Source organism: Macrotis lagotis, chromosome 6 (assembly GCF_037893015.1).
Source record: "Macrotis lagotis isolate mMagLag1 chromosome 6, bilby.v1.9.chrom.fasta, whole genome shotgun sequence".
Lineage (NCBI taxonomy): Eukaryota > Metazoa > Chordata > Mammalia > Peramelemorphia > Peramelidae > Macrotis > Macrotis lagotis.
The window spans coordinates 159,550,594-159,568,426 of NC_133663.1; the positions used below are offsets into that span (position 1 = coordinate 159,550,594).

A 17,833-nucleotide genomic window follows, 5' to 3' on the forward strand; every position below is an offset into this window, starting at 1 on the left:
TGGGAGAGGGAGAGAAAATGGTCTGGTTTGCTTTTTAATTTTCACATTCCCCCAAATTTATCTTATACTTACTTTGTGTACAATTATGTACATAGAGGCAGGTTTTGAAGCAAGAACACCTGGGATCAACTCAGACTTCTGAGACATTAGTAGGATTGGGGCAAATCACTTAACCTTTTCAATTCTATACCTTAAATTTTATGAAGAGCAGAAAAAGTACCGGGTTTGTATTGACAGAGGAAGTTTCCTTAGCTGAGGGTTCCCAATACCAATGTTGGCTATCCCTATTCCTATCCCTACCTACGCCTGGGAGAATGCTTCCCTGATGATAATCTCTGCCACAATTCCTAGCTCCTTGCTTACACATAATTAAAAAATGCTTGTCGACTGAGCTCTTCAAAACTTAGTCTCTGTCTACCTTTCTAGTCTTTTGCCTCTGTACACTCTTGACATGTTCACTTTGATCCAGTGACACTGGTCTCCTGGCTGTCCCATAAATAAGATCTATCAGTTCCAGGTATTTTCTCTGATTGCCCCCCATGTGGAAAGCTCCCCCTCCACTACTGTGACTAGTGATGTCCCTTGCTTCCTTTAGATTTCAACTAAAAATCCTACCTTCTACAGGAAACCTTTCCCACTCCCTTTTAATTCTAGTGCCTCCCTCTGTAGATTATTTCCTTTTTATAAGGCATAGAGTTTTCTTTGTATATATTTGTTTGCATGTTGTCTCCCGTATTAGTTGGGGAACACTTGTGAACAGGTATATTACTTCTTGACTGTGTCGGAGCTGAAGAATAACTTGTAAAGTTTATTTCTCAAGAGGTGTTCCCTTTGAAAGTGGGTAAGGGTTTTGTTGCCTGGTGTCTAACCTGAATATTCCTCAATTCTTCCCTGTTAAGGGGCAGTTTTCCCACTACAATGACCAGTCTAGGAGGACATACTGAGAGCAGGTCCACGGGTACTAGGGAATAGTGTGATAAAGAAGATTATCAGAACATCCTGAATTAGATGAAGATACAGCTCAAGGGAGGAAATTCCAAATTAGAAATTTACATTAACCTCTGAAATTCTCCAAAGTGCTTTACTTCCATTATTTCACACAAGCCACACAAAAACACAGTAACCACCACTACAGTAATTATCAGGAATTTTATACTGAGAGAAAGGAGGTGAGTTGTCCATGGTCACACAGCTGGTCAATGTCAGAGGCAGGACTTGAACCCAAGTATTCTGAATTCCAATTCCAGTACCCCAGAGTTTATTTGCCTGTAGCTCAACTTGCTTTTCTGTTAAAGGATTCCCCATCCAAAATTCTTCAAAAAAGTTCAAAGTAGCAATGGCCAAATGTTTAAAGAAAAAAAAAATGCTGTTGTTTATTAAATATGTAATCCTGATGAGAAAACGAAGATTAGTTAAAAAATAGAGTGATATATTAATTTTTCTAGCTTTAATAAAACCAAGAAGATAATAGGAAGGGCTAGCTACAAAGAACTGTGCATAATTTTCCAGGTCAGTCTTGAATCTAAAAGCCACCTCTATTTTTTTTCAGAATTGTTAGCATTTATTTTCTGTTCTGGAAGGGTCATGCCATTGCTTTGATCTTACTGTCCAGAAGAACAATGTTCAGCTGGTGGTTTCTAGCAGTCTGGTTATGACATATTGCTGAAAGCTGTGCTTAAATTAAATGCATCTGGAAACCCATCTTGAGTTCTCACATTCAACCTAGTTCAATTCACCACCCAATGTGGCTTGGGCATCCTAACACTATCCATTTACAATGGGTATGCTGGCTTGCGGGGGTGACTGGGAAATCATGGTTTCACTGATGGACTTGACTTGGGGATTATCCTCCAGGATGCAGTCATCAATGATTCCAACTGGATGCTTTATATGAAATAGGTTAGTTAGTAAATTAGTGATAGTTAATGATGATAAAACTGCTTAAGAAGTCACACTGGGCATTGCCTAGCAACAATATTACTGATGTCACATGAAGAGTTGACAACATAGATTTGTCAGAAAAATGCCAGCCTTTCTTCATTCCATTCCACGCCCCCACGATTCTTGCCAATCAGTGTGAAGTTCTATATAACATACCTGTGATAAACCCAAAGAAAATTATATCTGTCCCAGTGTTTATCAGGGAAAAGGATTTGACCATAGTCATAGATTTTTCTTTCAGCTTTTATTTCTTTGATTAGTATACTTGGCCTAAAATAATCAATTTATAATTTTATTAAAATTTGGACCAATAAGTCAGGAAAAATAGTCCAGAAGTCACAAGCTACTAAGATGAATAAAGGTCAGAAATTATGAATTATGATGCTTTCAAGAAAAGACAGGGAGAATAGAAACAGTCTTGGAATTGGCATTATAGAGGGCCTGGGTTTAAATCTTGCTTTTTTTTTTTTACTACTTCAATATTTATGTGTCTCCCTGGGTGAACCTTTTCTCTTGGCCTAAGTTTCCTTATCTCTAATAACAGAACCTACCTCACAAGAGTTTTGAGGATGATATGAGAAAAGGTATGTAAAATGTTGTTACAACAGTCTATAAATTCTAGTAAATAATTATGCACCTTCTGTATGCAGGTAATCAAAAAAAAAATGAAAGCTAAATGGCAAATATATAATCCTCTTACCATTATCTTGTCACTATCGATAATAGTATTTAACCTGTGTGCAATGGTCAGTACAGTGCATTGGTCAAACTTCTCTCGAATAGTCTTCTGTATTAATTCATCTGTCCTGAAATAAGACAAAAAATCCAATGAAGAAGAGAAAATGCCAAAGAAAAAAGAGAAAATAATATGAAAGCATATTATATTTTAGTTGTGTAGAGGAGAAAGGTCCTCTTATAAAAATAAATAATAACATGTCTACTTTTTAAAACCAAGATTGGGGTTGGAGAATAATGACTAAGAAACTGTTTTTTAAAGAATGGCAGAAATTTTTATCTAAGTAACAAATTAAATAATTACATTTCTTAAAAAAGGTGGCTTGTACAACCTCCAGAAAAAGCACTAACAGCATTTTAGCCACCATAATACTTTTATCATTCATTTATACTATTAAAAATACTGTATCATAATGGCAAGACCCTTATTTCTGTACCTTGGATCCACATTGGCTGTTGCTTCATCGATAATCAATATTCGATTTTTTCTGAGAATAGCCCGGGCAAGGCAAACCAACTGTCTTTGTCCCACACTAAAATTGGATCCTGCTTCTGCCAATTCCGTATCCATTTTGCCTGGAAGATCTTCTATAGTTTCTTTAAGTTGTACCTGCAGGGAAATAAAGGTGAAGGATGACTTTCTAAACTAATTCTTACTGAAGAAATAATGTCAATCAGCCATGGTATCTTCAAAGATATTTTTACTTCAGGAGCCGTAAGTTGCTCGTGTCATCCCTAGCCCACAAATGCTTGAGTGACTATGAGGGTTACTCCCAACAGTTAATTACGAGGCAGAGTATTGACATGTCAAGGCAAATTTTTTATTTTTTACTTTGGAGAATAAATGTAATGGGAACTTAGATACGTCTTTTGACAAATATCAACAAGCATAACATTTATTTCAATCTTTTTACAAGCCTATTCATGATTCTATCGCATGCTAACATAGGCCATGCCAATTCCATTTTTGAAACACTATATAAGAATTCCTTAAGTTCAGTGTGAGAAAAATATGTTATGTTTTATTTGAAAAGTAACTTCAGGGCCTGTGGGTCTCTGAATATCTATGTATTTTGACAGATAGATTACTAAACTGAATAGCTTCAAAATATACTTTTATCTAGAAATAGATATTTTTCCAAGAAGAAAAAAGTTAAATATTATTTCATGAGATCTACTTACTGCCTGATTTCTTTGGGGAACCCTCTAAATTTTAGTCCCATTTATAAATTTCAAGTGTGCATTTTTCTTCTCCAATGCTTTGAGCCTAACAAATTAAATTACATCAGATATATATATATATATATATATATATATATATATATATATATATATATATATATGTATTTGTAGTCGATGCACTATGCTGGGCAATGAGGAAAAGTAAAAGATGAAGACCACATTATCTCTATTCATACAAAGATCAAAATATAATAGGATTTTTGACTTAATATTCAAAATCTTAGCTCTAGCCTACCTTTCTAGGCTTATCTAATATTACTGTACTTGACCATTTTTTTCCTTTCCACCCAAACCAAAATACTTGCTGCTCTTTCTATGGTTCTCCCATGGACTATTTATCCCCCCAGGAGTGAAATGTACCACCTAGGTCCCTTCAAGAATCGGCTTAGCTCATGTTTTACTTCCTACAGGAAGCCTTTCCTAACCTTAGTCATTAGTGCTTTCTCCACATAGATCTCTTTCAGAAAAATATAAGATTTTTGAGGGCAAAGGTTGTTTTCACTTTCTCCTCTATATTTCTAGTGTCCAGCAAATATTTGGTAAGTATTATTAAAGGATTAGGGTGATAGGATCAGAGAGATATTATATACACAGATAAGCAGGTTAATATGAAGTAGATACAGTTATCTCTTCCACATCAAAACTTTTCCCATTATGATTTTGATATAGAGATCAGTTTAAGAAATTAAATTTTGATAATCAGGATTGGGGGTTGGCATAAGAAATTGAATGAAAAATATTCTGGAGTTTTGTAGAAGCTTTAGATGCTTTGTGAAGGCCAGATGACAACACAGAGCCAGGATCAAATACTTAACCCCAATTTTACAATAAGGTACTGTAAACATCCCATAAAAGAAAAAGAAAAAATAAAAACATATCTAATATAAAGGAAGGGCCAAAAAAATTTTACTGCCTCTAACCCCCATGATATGGAAGGGATAACTGTAGAATGTGACAGTGAAATAGAGAAATTAGGAAGCAGACTGAAAGTGGCAGCAGCATTTGATTTGTCTTGAATAACACAATAACATATAAGTTTTCATTTGCATTAGTCAGTCAATTTATTAATACTTACCTTATTAAGTAAAAGGGATACTAAAAGAGGCAAAAGACAGTACCTGTGCTCAAGGAGTTCAATGGGGGAGACAATAGGCAAACAAATATGTTCAAACAGATAAATATTCATTTTACAGGATAAGTTGTTATTTTGTTTATTAAAAGAGAGTCACTAGAATTAATAGAGGTTGGAAGAGGCCTCCTGTGGAACATGGGATTTTTAATAGCCCTTTTTGTGACACTCTTTACTCATGTAATCTCATATAATCCTGTGAAATCAGGAGTTATTATTATTATCATTATTATTCCCACTTTTTAATAAGGAAACTGAGGGTAAGGGAGATTAAGTGGCCAGCCTAGGGTCACTAAACTATTAAGTATCTGAAGCAAGAAGTGGATTCAAATCTTCTTGACTCCAGTATTCTAACCATTGTTCTACCTGGCTGCTTAAGGAGATGGGGTTCCAAAGGTAGAAAGATGTAGAGAGAGTGCATTAAAGGTATGAGGTTAACATTTATAAATCCACAGATGTAGATGAAAGAACTAGAAGAAATAAAAGGAAAACAATTAGTAAAAAGGGAAAAAAGAAAGGTAAGAGAGAAAGGAAGAAAAAAGAATGAAAGGAAGGAAGAGTGAAAAGATGGAAGGAACTAAAGAAAGGAGGAAATAAGGAAAAAAGAAAGGAACAAAGGAAGGAAAAGAGGAGTGAGGAAGGAAAGAAAGAAGGAAAGAAGGAAGGAAAGGGAAAGAGGAAGAAAGGAAAAGAGGAAGGAGAGAAGAGGGTTGGGGCCATCTAAACAAAGTACTAGAAGACATGTTAGTAAGATGACTCAACAGTGGTCAAGGGGGTAGAAGGTAAATACAGAGACTTCAGTAATACATCAGTCGACTGAGGAAAGAAATATAAGTAATAAAGTACAATATATAGTTCTGAAGTGAAATATGTCATTCCCTCTGAGCTATACGAACTGTTCCCTGTTTATGGTAATTCTATCTTCATAAAATTGTGGTTTACAGGTAACTAATCTCTTAATCTCCAAGAATGATTTCATGGGCTACCACTAGTGTGATGGCATAGTTCCATAAATATGTGTTTTAGAAGACAGTTTTAATGGAGTCATTAGGCAATTACAGTTCAACAATTCAACAAATATTTCTGTAGGGCTCATGTGCATGGCCTTACAGGTGCTTGGACTAAGAAGGCCAAAGGACTTCCCATGTCCTTGAAGAGTTGACATAATAATTATATATAGGAAACCTAGGGGGTGTCAACAAACTAACTCATTAAATAATAGTGACAGCTAAAGCATCTAACAATTACAATAACAAATAACAAAAACTGAAAGTATAAAGCTAAACTAGTCTAACCACACAATAGTTAAGAAATAATAAAGCTCATCTTCAAAGTCTGCTCAGAGTCAGGATCTTTTTTAAAGCTCCAAAAAATAAGAACACAGGTTTAGGTTAAATGGCACATACTTTTCTCCAGAACAGTATCTTATGAGTTGTTCTTAGGGAAGTAGCAGAAAGAACACTGGTCATGGTATCAGGAGATCTATTATCTATATGACTGTGAGAAAATCATTTTATTTCTGTTTCCTTATCTGTAAAAAGGTTCTGGGGCAGCTAGGTTGGCACAATGGATAGAGTACTGGGTTTAGTGTCAAGAAGACCAGAGTTCAAATCTAATCTCAGTCACTCACTGAGTCACTTACTGCTGTTTGCCTCAGTTTCTTCATTTGTAAAAAGAACTGGAGAAGAAAATGACACACCATTCCAGCATCTTTGCCAAGAAAACTCCAAACAGGATTAAAATGAGTCAGACATAATTGGAAATGACTAAACATCGCCAAAGTGGTCCTTATATCTATGAAAGTAATTTGTAAACTTTAAAAGGAATATACAAATTATAAGACAACGTAAAATGGTACTATTTCACTTTTCTTTTCTTTTAGTCTTTTTTTTTTGCAAAGCATTGGGGTTAAGTGACTTGCCCAAGGCCACACAGCTAGGTAATTATTAAGGGTCTGAGGCTGGATTTGAACTCAGTTACTTCTGACTCCAGGGCCAGTGTTCTATCCACTGCACCACCTAGTCGCCCTCACTTTTCTTTTTAAAAAGAGACAAAACACCAAAAATTAGAAACTGAACTGAATTTCAGTTCCTGGAACCTTGCTTCACGGTATTTCTGCTGGAAAGTAAAACTTTGATAATTCCCACAAAAATTATTCTGGATCATGCAATTTTATAAAATAGTTTATCTTCTCTCTCTAGGACCAACACAGGTGACAACATAGGGTAAACTAACATCCTTTATCATATATACTTGAAATAAATTTCCTTTGATGAACTAGACAATGTCCATTTCCATCAATTAGAATGAATGCTGTTAACAGTGTCATTAGTCCACTTATCATGAATAGATTAGAACCTATGGAATTCACCAAGATCTCCAAAGGGAGTTTTAAAAGCTCTAAGTAACCCTTGCTATATTATTTACCATCAAATATTTTTGATGAAAAAGAATAATTAGTAACTAACATATCTGATAATAGTGAAGCTACAGGGGAGACACAGGGAGCCATAACAGACAGGGCAGTGTACAAGAATTCAATCTGGAAGCCTACATTCTAGTTCTAGTTTTGTCATTAATTAGATGTATAATTGTGGGCTAAATTATTAAAGGTCACACCTGTGTCCACTTCTTCACCTGGGTCTTTCCATCACATTACAGGGATTTGTGTTCATGTCTTATAGCTTTTTATTAGACAATAAACTCCTTGAGGACACAGTTCTGGAGATTGTCATTTCATTAACAGGGAAAATATTAATTTGAAACAGGACAGGATTAATAATGAAGCTGGGTCAGGTAACTTTAAGAGGTTGCTAATTTCTAAAATTCTAATATCCTAACTTGCATTTTCTTTTTTTTCAAATTGTATATTCCCCAATGCTTTTAATTTTTCCATGCAGGTGTTATTTTTTATCCCTATGTTTTCTTGCAATTCTCCACATTCCTTATAAATTCTAGGGCACAAATTGAATCATGTACAAATCTTTCCAATTTGTATTCCTTAAAAGGTACATAAAATTGAATTTTTATACGTCAAATTTCATTCTTTCTGAATTTCACTATACATTTGGAAATGTAATTTTCTTTTAAAAATTTATTTAGCATCTTATTTATCCCCGATTACATATAAAAACAATTTTTAAAATTTATTTGGAACTTTGAGTTCCAAATTCTCTAAATTCCTCCCTCCCAACTCCCTCAATGAGAAGGCAAGCAATTTGACATAGACTATGCATGTGTAGTCATGCAAAACATTTCCATATTAGTCATGTTGTGAAAGAAAACATAGATCCCCCCACCCCCAGAAAAATAAAGTAAAAAAAGTGTGCTTCAATTTGGATTCAGACACTAACAGTTCTTTCTATGAGGATGGCTAGCATTTTTCATCTTAAATTGTCTTGGATCAAAATATTGCTGAAAATAGCTGTCATTCACAGAAAATCACCTTACAATATTGCTATTACTTTGTACCCAGTACATTTCACTTTGTCTCGGTTTTCTAGATGTTTGTGAGAATTATCCTGTTCATTATTTCTTTTTTTTTAAGGCAGTAGGGTTAAGTGACTTGCCCAAGGTCACACAGCTAGGCAATTATTAAGTGTCTGAGGGCACATATGATCTCAGGTCCTCCTGACTCCAGGGCCCATGCTCTATCGACTATGCCACCTAGCTGCCCCCTGTTCATTATGTCTTATAGCAATAGTATTACATCACAATGACATACCGCAATTTGTTCAGTCAATTCCCCAATTGATAAGAATCCTCTCAATTTCCAATTCTTTGCTATCAGAGAAGAACTGCTATAAATATTTTTGTACATATAAATTATTTTCCTCTTTCCCTTTTTATCTCTTTTGAGATATAGACCTGCTAGTGGTATTGCTAAATCAAAGAGTATTCATGGTTTTATAACCCTTTGGGCAGAGTTCCAATTGTTCTACAGAATGGTTGGATCAGTTTGACAATTTCACCAATAATGCACTAATATCTCAATTTCCCACAAACCCTCTAATATTTCTCATTTTCCTTTTCTGTTCTATTAGTCAATCTAATTAGTATGAGATAGTACCTCAAAATTGTTTTCATTTGCATTTCTGCAATCAATAGTGAGTTGGGGCATTTTTATATGATTATAGATAGCTTTGATTACTTCATCTAACTGTTCACATCTTTTGATCATTTATAAATTTAAGAATGATTCTTATTTTTATAAACTTGACTCAGTTATCTCTGAGAAATTTAAGTCTTTATCAGAGAAACTTACTTTAAATTTTTTTTCCAGTTACTATTGTTAATTGTATTTCGCTCACCCTATACCCCATCCCGTTTATTCTCTTCTCCATCTCCTTTCATAGTATTTCCCAAAAAGTATTTTGCTTCGGACTACCTCCCTCTTCAATCTGTCCTGTATTTTTTTATCCACTACCCTCCTACTTTCTTGTGGACAAATTTTTATAACCAATTGAATGTGTATGTTATTTCCTCTTTGATCCAGCTTCCCCCTTCTCTACTGAAAAAGTTTTTTTTGCCTTGTTTACATGCGATGATTTACCCCATTCTACCCCTCCCTTTCCCCCTCCCTCCAAGTTTTTCTCTCACACCCATAATTTTATTTTTGTTAGCTATCATCCCTTCATATTCAACATACATACATGCATACAGATATATAAATATCTCTATCTATGTAGTTGTGTGTGTGTGTGTGTGTGTGTGTGTGTGTGTTTGTCTGTCTGTGTAAAGCTGCCCCAATAATGAGAAAATTCTTATGAGTTATAAGTATCCTCCTTCCATGTAGGGAATATAAGTAGTTTAAACTTAAGTACCCTATGATTTTCCTTACCTGTTTACTTTTTTTATATACTTTACTTTTGTTTTTGAGTCAAATTTTCTATTCAGCTCTGTTCTTTTCATCAAGAATGTTTGAAACCCCTCTATTTCATCAAATATCCATTTTTTTCTCTCCTGAAGGATAATATTCAGTTTTGTGAGATGGCTGATTCTTGATTGTAATCCTAGCTCCTCTGCCCTCTGGAATATCATATTCCAAGCCTTCTGATCCTTTAATGTAGAAGCTGCTAAATATGGCTGCTTGCAATATTTTCTCCTTAACCTGGAAGCTTTGGAACCTAGCTATAATATTCCTGGGAGTTTTAGGAGGTAATTGGTGGATTCTCTCAATTTCTATTTTACCATCTAGTTCTAAAATATCAGGGAAGTTTCCCTTGATAACTTCTTTTTTGGTTTATTTATTTTATATTATTACAATAATTTTGTTATGAGAATAAACATAACCCCCTCTCCCCTTCCAAAGAAGATTAGAAACGTCAAGAATAATAAGAGAGAGAGAGAGAGAGAGAGAGAGAGAGAGAGAGAGAGAGAGAGAGAGAGAATGTACTTCAGTCTGTGTTCATATTCCAATGGCTCTGTCTCTAGGCTGAGCTGCTTTCTTTATCATAAGTCCACCAGAAAAGTTGCTTCAATATTTTTCCCACAGTTGCTTTTCCTGGCTGTATTTCCCTCCACTCTCATTTATTCTATTTTCTCTCTCCTTTCATCCTGGCCCTGTCCAAAAGTGTGTTGTATCTGAGTACCCTCTCCTACAATCTTCCTTCTCTTCTATCACCTATTCCCTCTTCCCTCCCCCCATTCCCCCTTATCCCATCCCTTTCTTCTCATTTTTCTCTACGGTAAGATAGAATTCTATACTCTATTAAGTGTGTATGTTATTTCCGCTCTGAGCCATTTCTGATGAGAATGAAGGCTCACTCCTTCCCCCTTGCCTTCCCTCTTTCCACTTCATTGAAAAAAGCTTTTTCTTGACTCTTATGTGAAATATTTTAATTCTGTCTTCCTCTCCTTTCCCTTCCTCCCAGTACTTCCCTTTATCACCCATTGACTCCATTTTTTACTATATTATACCATTATATTCTGCTCCTTCCTGTGCCCTGTATACACACACACACACACACACACACACACACACACACACACACACACTCCTTCTAACAGCTCTTATAAATGAGAAAGTTCATATGAGTTATCAATATCTTCTTCCCATGCAGGAATACAAACAATTCAACATCATTAAGTTCCTCATAGTTAGTCCTTCACTTTCACTCCCTCTATGGTTCACCAAAGGCCTGTACTTGAAGATGAAACTTTCTGTTCACTCTGGCTGTTTCAGTAGGAAAGTTCGAAAGTCCCCTGTTTCATTTAAAGTCCATCTTTTCCCCTGAAAGAAGGATGTTCAGTTTGGTTGGGTAGTTTGATTCTCGGTTGTAAACCAAGATATTTTACCTTCTGGAATATCATATTCCAATCTCTACGAGCCCTTAATATAGATGCTGTCAGATCCTGTGTAATCCTGACTATGGAGCCATAGTAGTTCCTTGTTTGTTTCTGGAAGCTTTTAGTATTTTCTCTTTGACTTACAAGTTTTGGAATTTGGCTATAATATTTTTGGAAGTCTTTTGGGATCTCTTTCAGGAGGTGACTGGTGAATTCCCTCAATTTCTATTTTACCTTCTGCTTCCAGGATCTCTGGCCAATTTTGCTGTATTATTTCTAGAAAAATGAAGTCTAGGCTCTTTTCCTGGTCATGACTTTCAGGTAGCCCAATAATTTTTAAATTATTTCTTCTGGATCTGTTTTCTAGGTCGGTTGTTTTTCCAATGAGATATTTCACATTTTCTTCTAATTTTTGGCTTTTTTGGAAGAGTTTTATTTCTTCCTAATTTCTTTCAAGGTCATCAGTTTCCTTTAGTTCCATTTTGCACTTGAAGGAGCTATTTTTTTTTTCAGAGAGCTTTTTTATTCCCTTTTCCAGCTGGCCAATTCTGCTTTTTTAAGGCATTCTTCTCCTCATTTGCCTTTTGTTTTGCTTTTTTCCATTTGGCCTAAACTAGTTTTTAATATATTATTTTCTTCAGTATTTTCTGTATTTCTTTCACCAAGCTGCTGATTTGGTTTTCATGATTTTTCTGCATTGCTGTCATTTCTCCTCCCAATTTTTCCTCCACTTCCCTTAATTGCTTTTCAAAGTCCTTTTTGAGCTCATCCATAGTCGGAGCACGTTTTCTATTTCTCTTGGAGGTTTTGGGTATGGAAGCTTCAATTTTGTTGTCATCTGAGTATGTGTTTTGATCTTCCATGGGACCAAAGTAACTTTCTATGGTCAGATTCTTCTTTTTTCTGTTGTTTACTCATTTCCTCAGCCCAAGACTAATTTGCCATATTTCCAAGGCTTTGGGGTTTTTTTGGGGACACTCCACTGGGACCTTTATTCCTCCAAGGTCTTACACTCTCTTGCCTGTGCTTTGATATGTAGATGACCAAAGCAATCCCCTCTGCCCTGGACCTGTGAGGAGGGTCCCTGCTATCTTAGTATGGAAGGTCAAGCTGCAACATGGATGTGAGTGTAGGCTGTGCTCTGGATGTATAGGCTGGTTCCCCCTTGATTCTTGCTGCAGGCTCTGTGGCTGAAGCTCCTCACTCCACATGTATTCTGATGTAGCAGAGTTCTCTTACGACCCCTTCAAGCTGCCCCTGGTGATTCATGGACTGGTCTAGGCTCCCTATAGCTGGGGCTTTTTTCCAACTCCCAGTCCTGGTGAAACATACCTTTCCCATGGAACTTCTAAGTTATCTTGGATTGGGAAATTGTATCACTCAAGTATTTCTGTGGGTTCTAAATTTTGACTAGAGTCATAATTTGATGGTTTTTGGAGTTTTGGGGGGAAGGAGTTTCCAGGAAATGCTGCCTTCACGCCACCATCTTGGCTCCACCCCCTTCCCTTGATAACTTCTTAAATGATGTCTAGATTCTTTTTTTATTATAGCTTTCTGGCAGTACAATAATATTAAAATTATCTCTCCTAGATCCATTTTACAGTTGTGTTTCCAATGAAATATTTCACAGTCTTTTAATTTTTCATTCTTTTGCTTTTGTTTTATTGTTTCTTGATTTTTCATGAACTAGCTTCCATTTGCTCAATCCTAATTTTTAAGGAATTATTTTCTTCAATGAGCTCTTTTCCTCCTTTTGCATTTGTCCAGTTCTACTTTTTAGAGAATTTTTTTCCTCAGTGAATTTTTGTGTCTCTTTTACCATTTGCCCTAGTCTGTTTTTTAAGGTGCTATTTTCTTCAGCATCTTTTTGTGTCTTCTCTACCATGGTGCTGACTTGTTTTTCATGATTTTCTTGCATAACTTCTTTTCCCATTTTCCCCTCTACTTCTCTTAACTGATTTTCAAAACCTTTTTAAGCTCTTCTAGGTTCTAAGCTCAATTCATATTTTTATTGGAGACTTTGAATGTAGGAGCTTTGTTATCTTGTTATCTTCTTCTGTGTATGTTTTGACCTTCCTTATCACCACAGTAATGCTCCATGGTCAGAAACTTTTTCTGTTATTTGCTCATTTCCTTAATTGCTCCAAAACTCTGATAAAATATGGCTCTGCTTCCAAGGTAGAGGTTGCATTGTCCTAAGCTTCAGGGGTTTTGTGCAACTGTTTTCAGAGTAATTTCTATGGACTTGTAAGTTTTCAGTTCCCTCCTAAGGAGAAGTATTTGCTACTTTCCTAACCTGTACTCTGGTCAGTGGGTGACCATAAGCATTCTTTCAGTGAGGGTCCTGCTCCACCATGGCTGCAAGCTCTAATGTGTTAGTTCTGGGATTGACCCAGGCTTTGACCTAGCTCTGAGTATGGACAAAGCTAGAGAGTCCTGTCTCAGTGAGAGCAAAAAAATCCCCAGTAATTTCTGTTTGAACAGCTATTGGACCCCTGTCTCTGTCTATACCCTGAGAGCTTCTGAAGCAGCTGCTGCTGCTATTGATTCAGTGGCTCCCAAAGCTGGGTCTTTGCTAGCATGACCTAAGATGACTGTCCCACTCTCACCCAGTACAATAGATCTTTCCTGCTGACCTTCTAGGTTGTCTTTGACCGGAAGATTATTTCACTCCATCCTTCTGTGGGTTTTGCTGCTCCAGAAATTGTTTTATGGCATTATTTATTTACTTAATTAAAAAAAATTGGGGGCAAGGCAATGAAGTTAAGTGACTTGTCCAAGGTCACACAGCTAGTGTCTCTGAGGTTGGATTTGAACTCAGGTCCTCCTGACTCCAGGGCTGGTGTTTTATCTATTGTACTGGCAGCCCCTTATGGCATTATTTAAAAGTGTTCAGAGAGGTTTTGGGGAGAGCTCAGGTAAGTCACTGCCATTTCTTCACCAACTTGGCTCTGCCCCTCCATTATAACACTTTTAAAAAAAATTCTGAAAATGTAATAAAACTATCTTTATGAATTGATTTAATTTTTCATATTTTAAAGAGAATCAATAATTTTCTAATTTAACATTATTAGTACTATTCTAAATTAATTGCAAGTGATTCTATACTTTCTTTCACTGACCCCAATAAAGCTTTAAAATTTCTTATCTTTTGGTTGTGCTTCCCTAGCTTTCAGTCTTTGCTCATTCTGAACTTTAGGATTCCTGATGCTATTCTTTTGGAGCTTGCCATGCTTGGGATTCATCTGCAATTATCTGTGCTCTGTTTCAAAAGAATAGCTGGGTTTCTTATACACTGACAGTCTCTTTGACAAGTCCCTTTTTGCATCTTCAGAATGTCATTCTGGAGGGCTTACTACCTTGTTTCCTGTGAAATCTTGTAGACATTTTTCTGAGAAACTATGTCAAATTGTCAATTGCCAGATTTAGGAAGTTTTTTTTTTAATCCTTAGACACATTACAACCAAGTACTACTAGATTTCATTGTATTTGTATATGATCTCTGTAGTAAAAAGACAGGGAAGAGGGTAGAGAAGCAGAGAAGAAAAAGAGGGAGGTAAAAAAGGAGAGAAGAAGAAGAAAGAAAAAAGAAATTGGGTAGGGATTTTGCCCTGATGAAAGCTATAAACTTGTCTCTTTCAGATCCTTTCAGCTTTAAAATTCTGAATTCTTTGAGAATTAGCAAAAAAACAGTACAATTTCTTTTAAGCTGTCCAATGGGGATAGAATGACAATTGAACTCATCATCATCTCAGAAAGGAACTGAAAATTCTTTAATTAAATGTATTCCAATCCAATGATAACACTATAGATTGTTGGTCAGACTTTCTGGTATGGTATTATTTTAAAATGATCAGGTCTACTCCAGTAAATTTGATAAAAGTATCAAAACCACTAGACTATCAGTACATGATGAACAAAATTTATTATACTATTATGGTTTAGGATATATTTACGGAAAGAAGGGAACTATGAATATAACAAAGAAGGCATATAATGATAAGAAAAAGAAATATGATCATGGAACATGGGTTACATGAGTTCAAGTACTTCCTTCTCCATAAAGCAGTTTTCAGAGAATTGAAGAAACCTGAGGAATTTGATTATCCTTAGGGAATGTATTTAAGGTCCTATCTAGGTACTTAATAGGTTTTGAAGAAAGACAAATTCTCTAGCTCTGAATTCCACTTAATTTTACAAGTATATAAACCTGGTTATTAGATATTTAATCACTGTCTTGTTTGAATTCCACTAAGACATTTTAAAATTTCATTTTTATGTTAACATTTCTGTCATTTTCAATATTTTTTTTTTGGTTTTTGCAAGGCAATGGGGTTAAGTGGCTTGCCCAAGGCCACACAGTTAGGTAATTATTAAGTGTCTAAGGCCGGATTTGAACTCAGGGACTCCTGACTCCAGGGCCAGTGCTCTATCCACTGCACCACCTAGCTACCCCCATTTTCAATATTTCTAAGGAGCAATACACATAATATGTAATATATACATATATCATCTACTATACTTACCTATAGTTAAACTCCATCCCTCCTTTTGGACTGTAAGTATCATGAGGACAGGCACAGTGCCTATTTATAATATATATATCTCCTCTCACTGTCTGAATTTGGATGTTATTCAGGTATAGAGTCTATCTACAGGTAACATAATATATGCTAGGTATATATATTACATATCGTGTGTTAGAGGAGTATAGAACAAATCACAATGTGATGACTAAGAGAAGAGATAATCAGTAACAGGTAATATGAGATAGAAGCATCAGGAAAGATATAACAGATTTTGCCTAGATTAATTTTATTAGCTAGCCTTTGGATGTTTAGTTATGACATAGCTGATGATAAGGGATGAGAGCTAAGGAGAAAGACTAGAAATAAATCTGTAGCTCAGGGAGTTATCTGCCTGGAGATAGTACTTGAATCCAAAGATGCTTATGGTCATCAAGTAAGAGAGGGGAGAAGAAAAGAACACAAGAAAGAGAACAGGGGCATACCCAATATTAAGGGATTGGATATGGAAGATGATTTAGCAAAGGAATCTTAGAAAGAGTGCTCAAAAAATGAAAATCCTGAAATAAAAGAATGTTTTAGAGATTGGTCAACAGTATGCCTAGGGAAAACAGAAAAATGAGGACTAAGTCCAATGGATTTGGAAATTAAACTGTTGATAATTTTGGAGAGTACAGTTTCTGCTGATGCATAAGGCTGGGTGTCAGACTGCAAGTGTTGAGAATTGAGAGGTTAAGTGGGTGAAGACAATGAGTTGGCTAGATAATAAGGATTTTTCTTTTCTATCCTTTTCTTTTTTTTGCAAGGCAGTGGGCTTAAGTGACTTGGCCAAAGTCATACAGCTAAGTAAGTATTTAGTGTCTGAGGGCAGATATGAACTCAGGTCCTCCGGACTCCAGGGCCAGGACTCTATCCACTGTGTCACTTAGCTGCCCTTATATGAGGATTTTTCAAGGAATGTTGAGAGATCTGGGAATGTTTGTAGATAAGATGGAATGAGAGCATGTAGGAAATAGATTATGACCCTTGGAGGTCACCATGTCTGACCACCTCATTTAACAAAGGGGGACCTGAGGTCAAGAGTGCTTAAGTGGTATAGTTATACCAGATGAGAGAGTGTGAGATGATGCCAAGTGGCGTTGAGATGTTAAGTGGGTGGGGGGGAGAGCTCTAGGATGAATGGCCTCTAGTTTCTCAGTTAAAAAAAAAAGGAGGAAAGGTCTTCTGTTGAGGTAAGGTGAGAGACTGAAAGAGAAGATGAGTCTGGAATATTATGTTGGGGAATATAATAGAGAATCATTTAGGAAGGAATAAAAGGATTGCATTTAGGGTTCAGTTGAAATTAGAAACTGGAAGAACTATGGGAATAATTCAGACTTTGCTATATACCCATGTAAGATGAGCACATTATGACAAATTAAATAAACACAAGGGCATTGTGATAGACAATGGGGGAGCAGATATATATATATATATATATATATATATATATATATATGATATGTATGTATATTACACATTACACGCATTAGGGAAGTATAGAACAAACCATAATGTGAGGACTAAGAGAGAATATCATCAGTAACAGGTGACAAGGAATGGTAGGATCAGGGAAGGTTTAATGGATTTTGCCTAGATTAACTTCATTAGCTAGAGAGTCTATGAATGTTTAGTTATGAAACAAGTTGTGAAATCATTTATCTGCAACTGCAATTTACAGTTTCTTAAGGTGTGTAACAAAGGCAATACCACCACTGAATAAATATGCATCCCATTCATACGCAGAGATTGACAATCTTAAATACCCCCAAATGGTCTATTATCTTCCAAAAAGAAGATGAAGCAATTAGCCTAGATTTAGGAAAAAAAATCCCTGAGTCTTCTGGGAAGTTGGGTGGATATGTAAAGACTTATCAAAGACACACCTCTAGAAAACAGGAATTGCAGGTAAGAAACTGTCTAGTCTCCTAGA

At 35.8% G+C, this 17,833-nt stretch overlaps 1 protein-coding gene across 3 annotated transcripts in view; it reads right to left on the minus strand.

Moving 5' to 3' along the window:
* ABCC4 (ATP binding cassette subfamily C member 4 (PEL blood group)) overlaps nucleotides 1–17,833 on the minus strand; it is a 273,974-nt gene that overhangs the window by 22,806 nt on the left and 233,335 nt on the right. For all 3 annotated transcript variants that reach the window (XM_074191906.1, XM_074191904.1, XM_074191905.1), the window contains 2 exons: nucleotides 3,114–3,286; nucleotides 2,642–2,747 (listed from right to left, as the gene is read on the minus strand). In XM_074191906.1, the coding sequence (XP_074048007.1) occupies nucleotides 2,642–2,747; nucleotides 3,114–3,286 (279 nt within the window). The remainder of the gene's footprint in view (nucleotides 1–2,641; nucleotides 2,748–3,113; nucleotides 3,287–17,833) is intronic.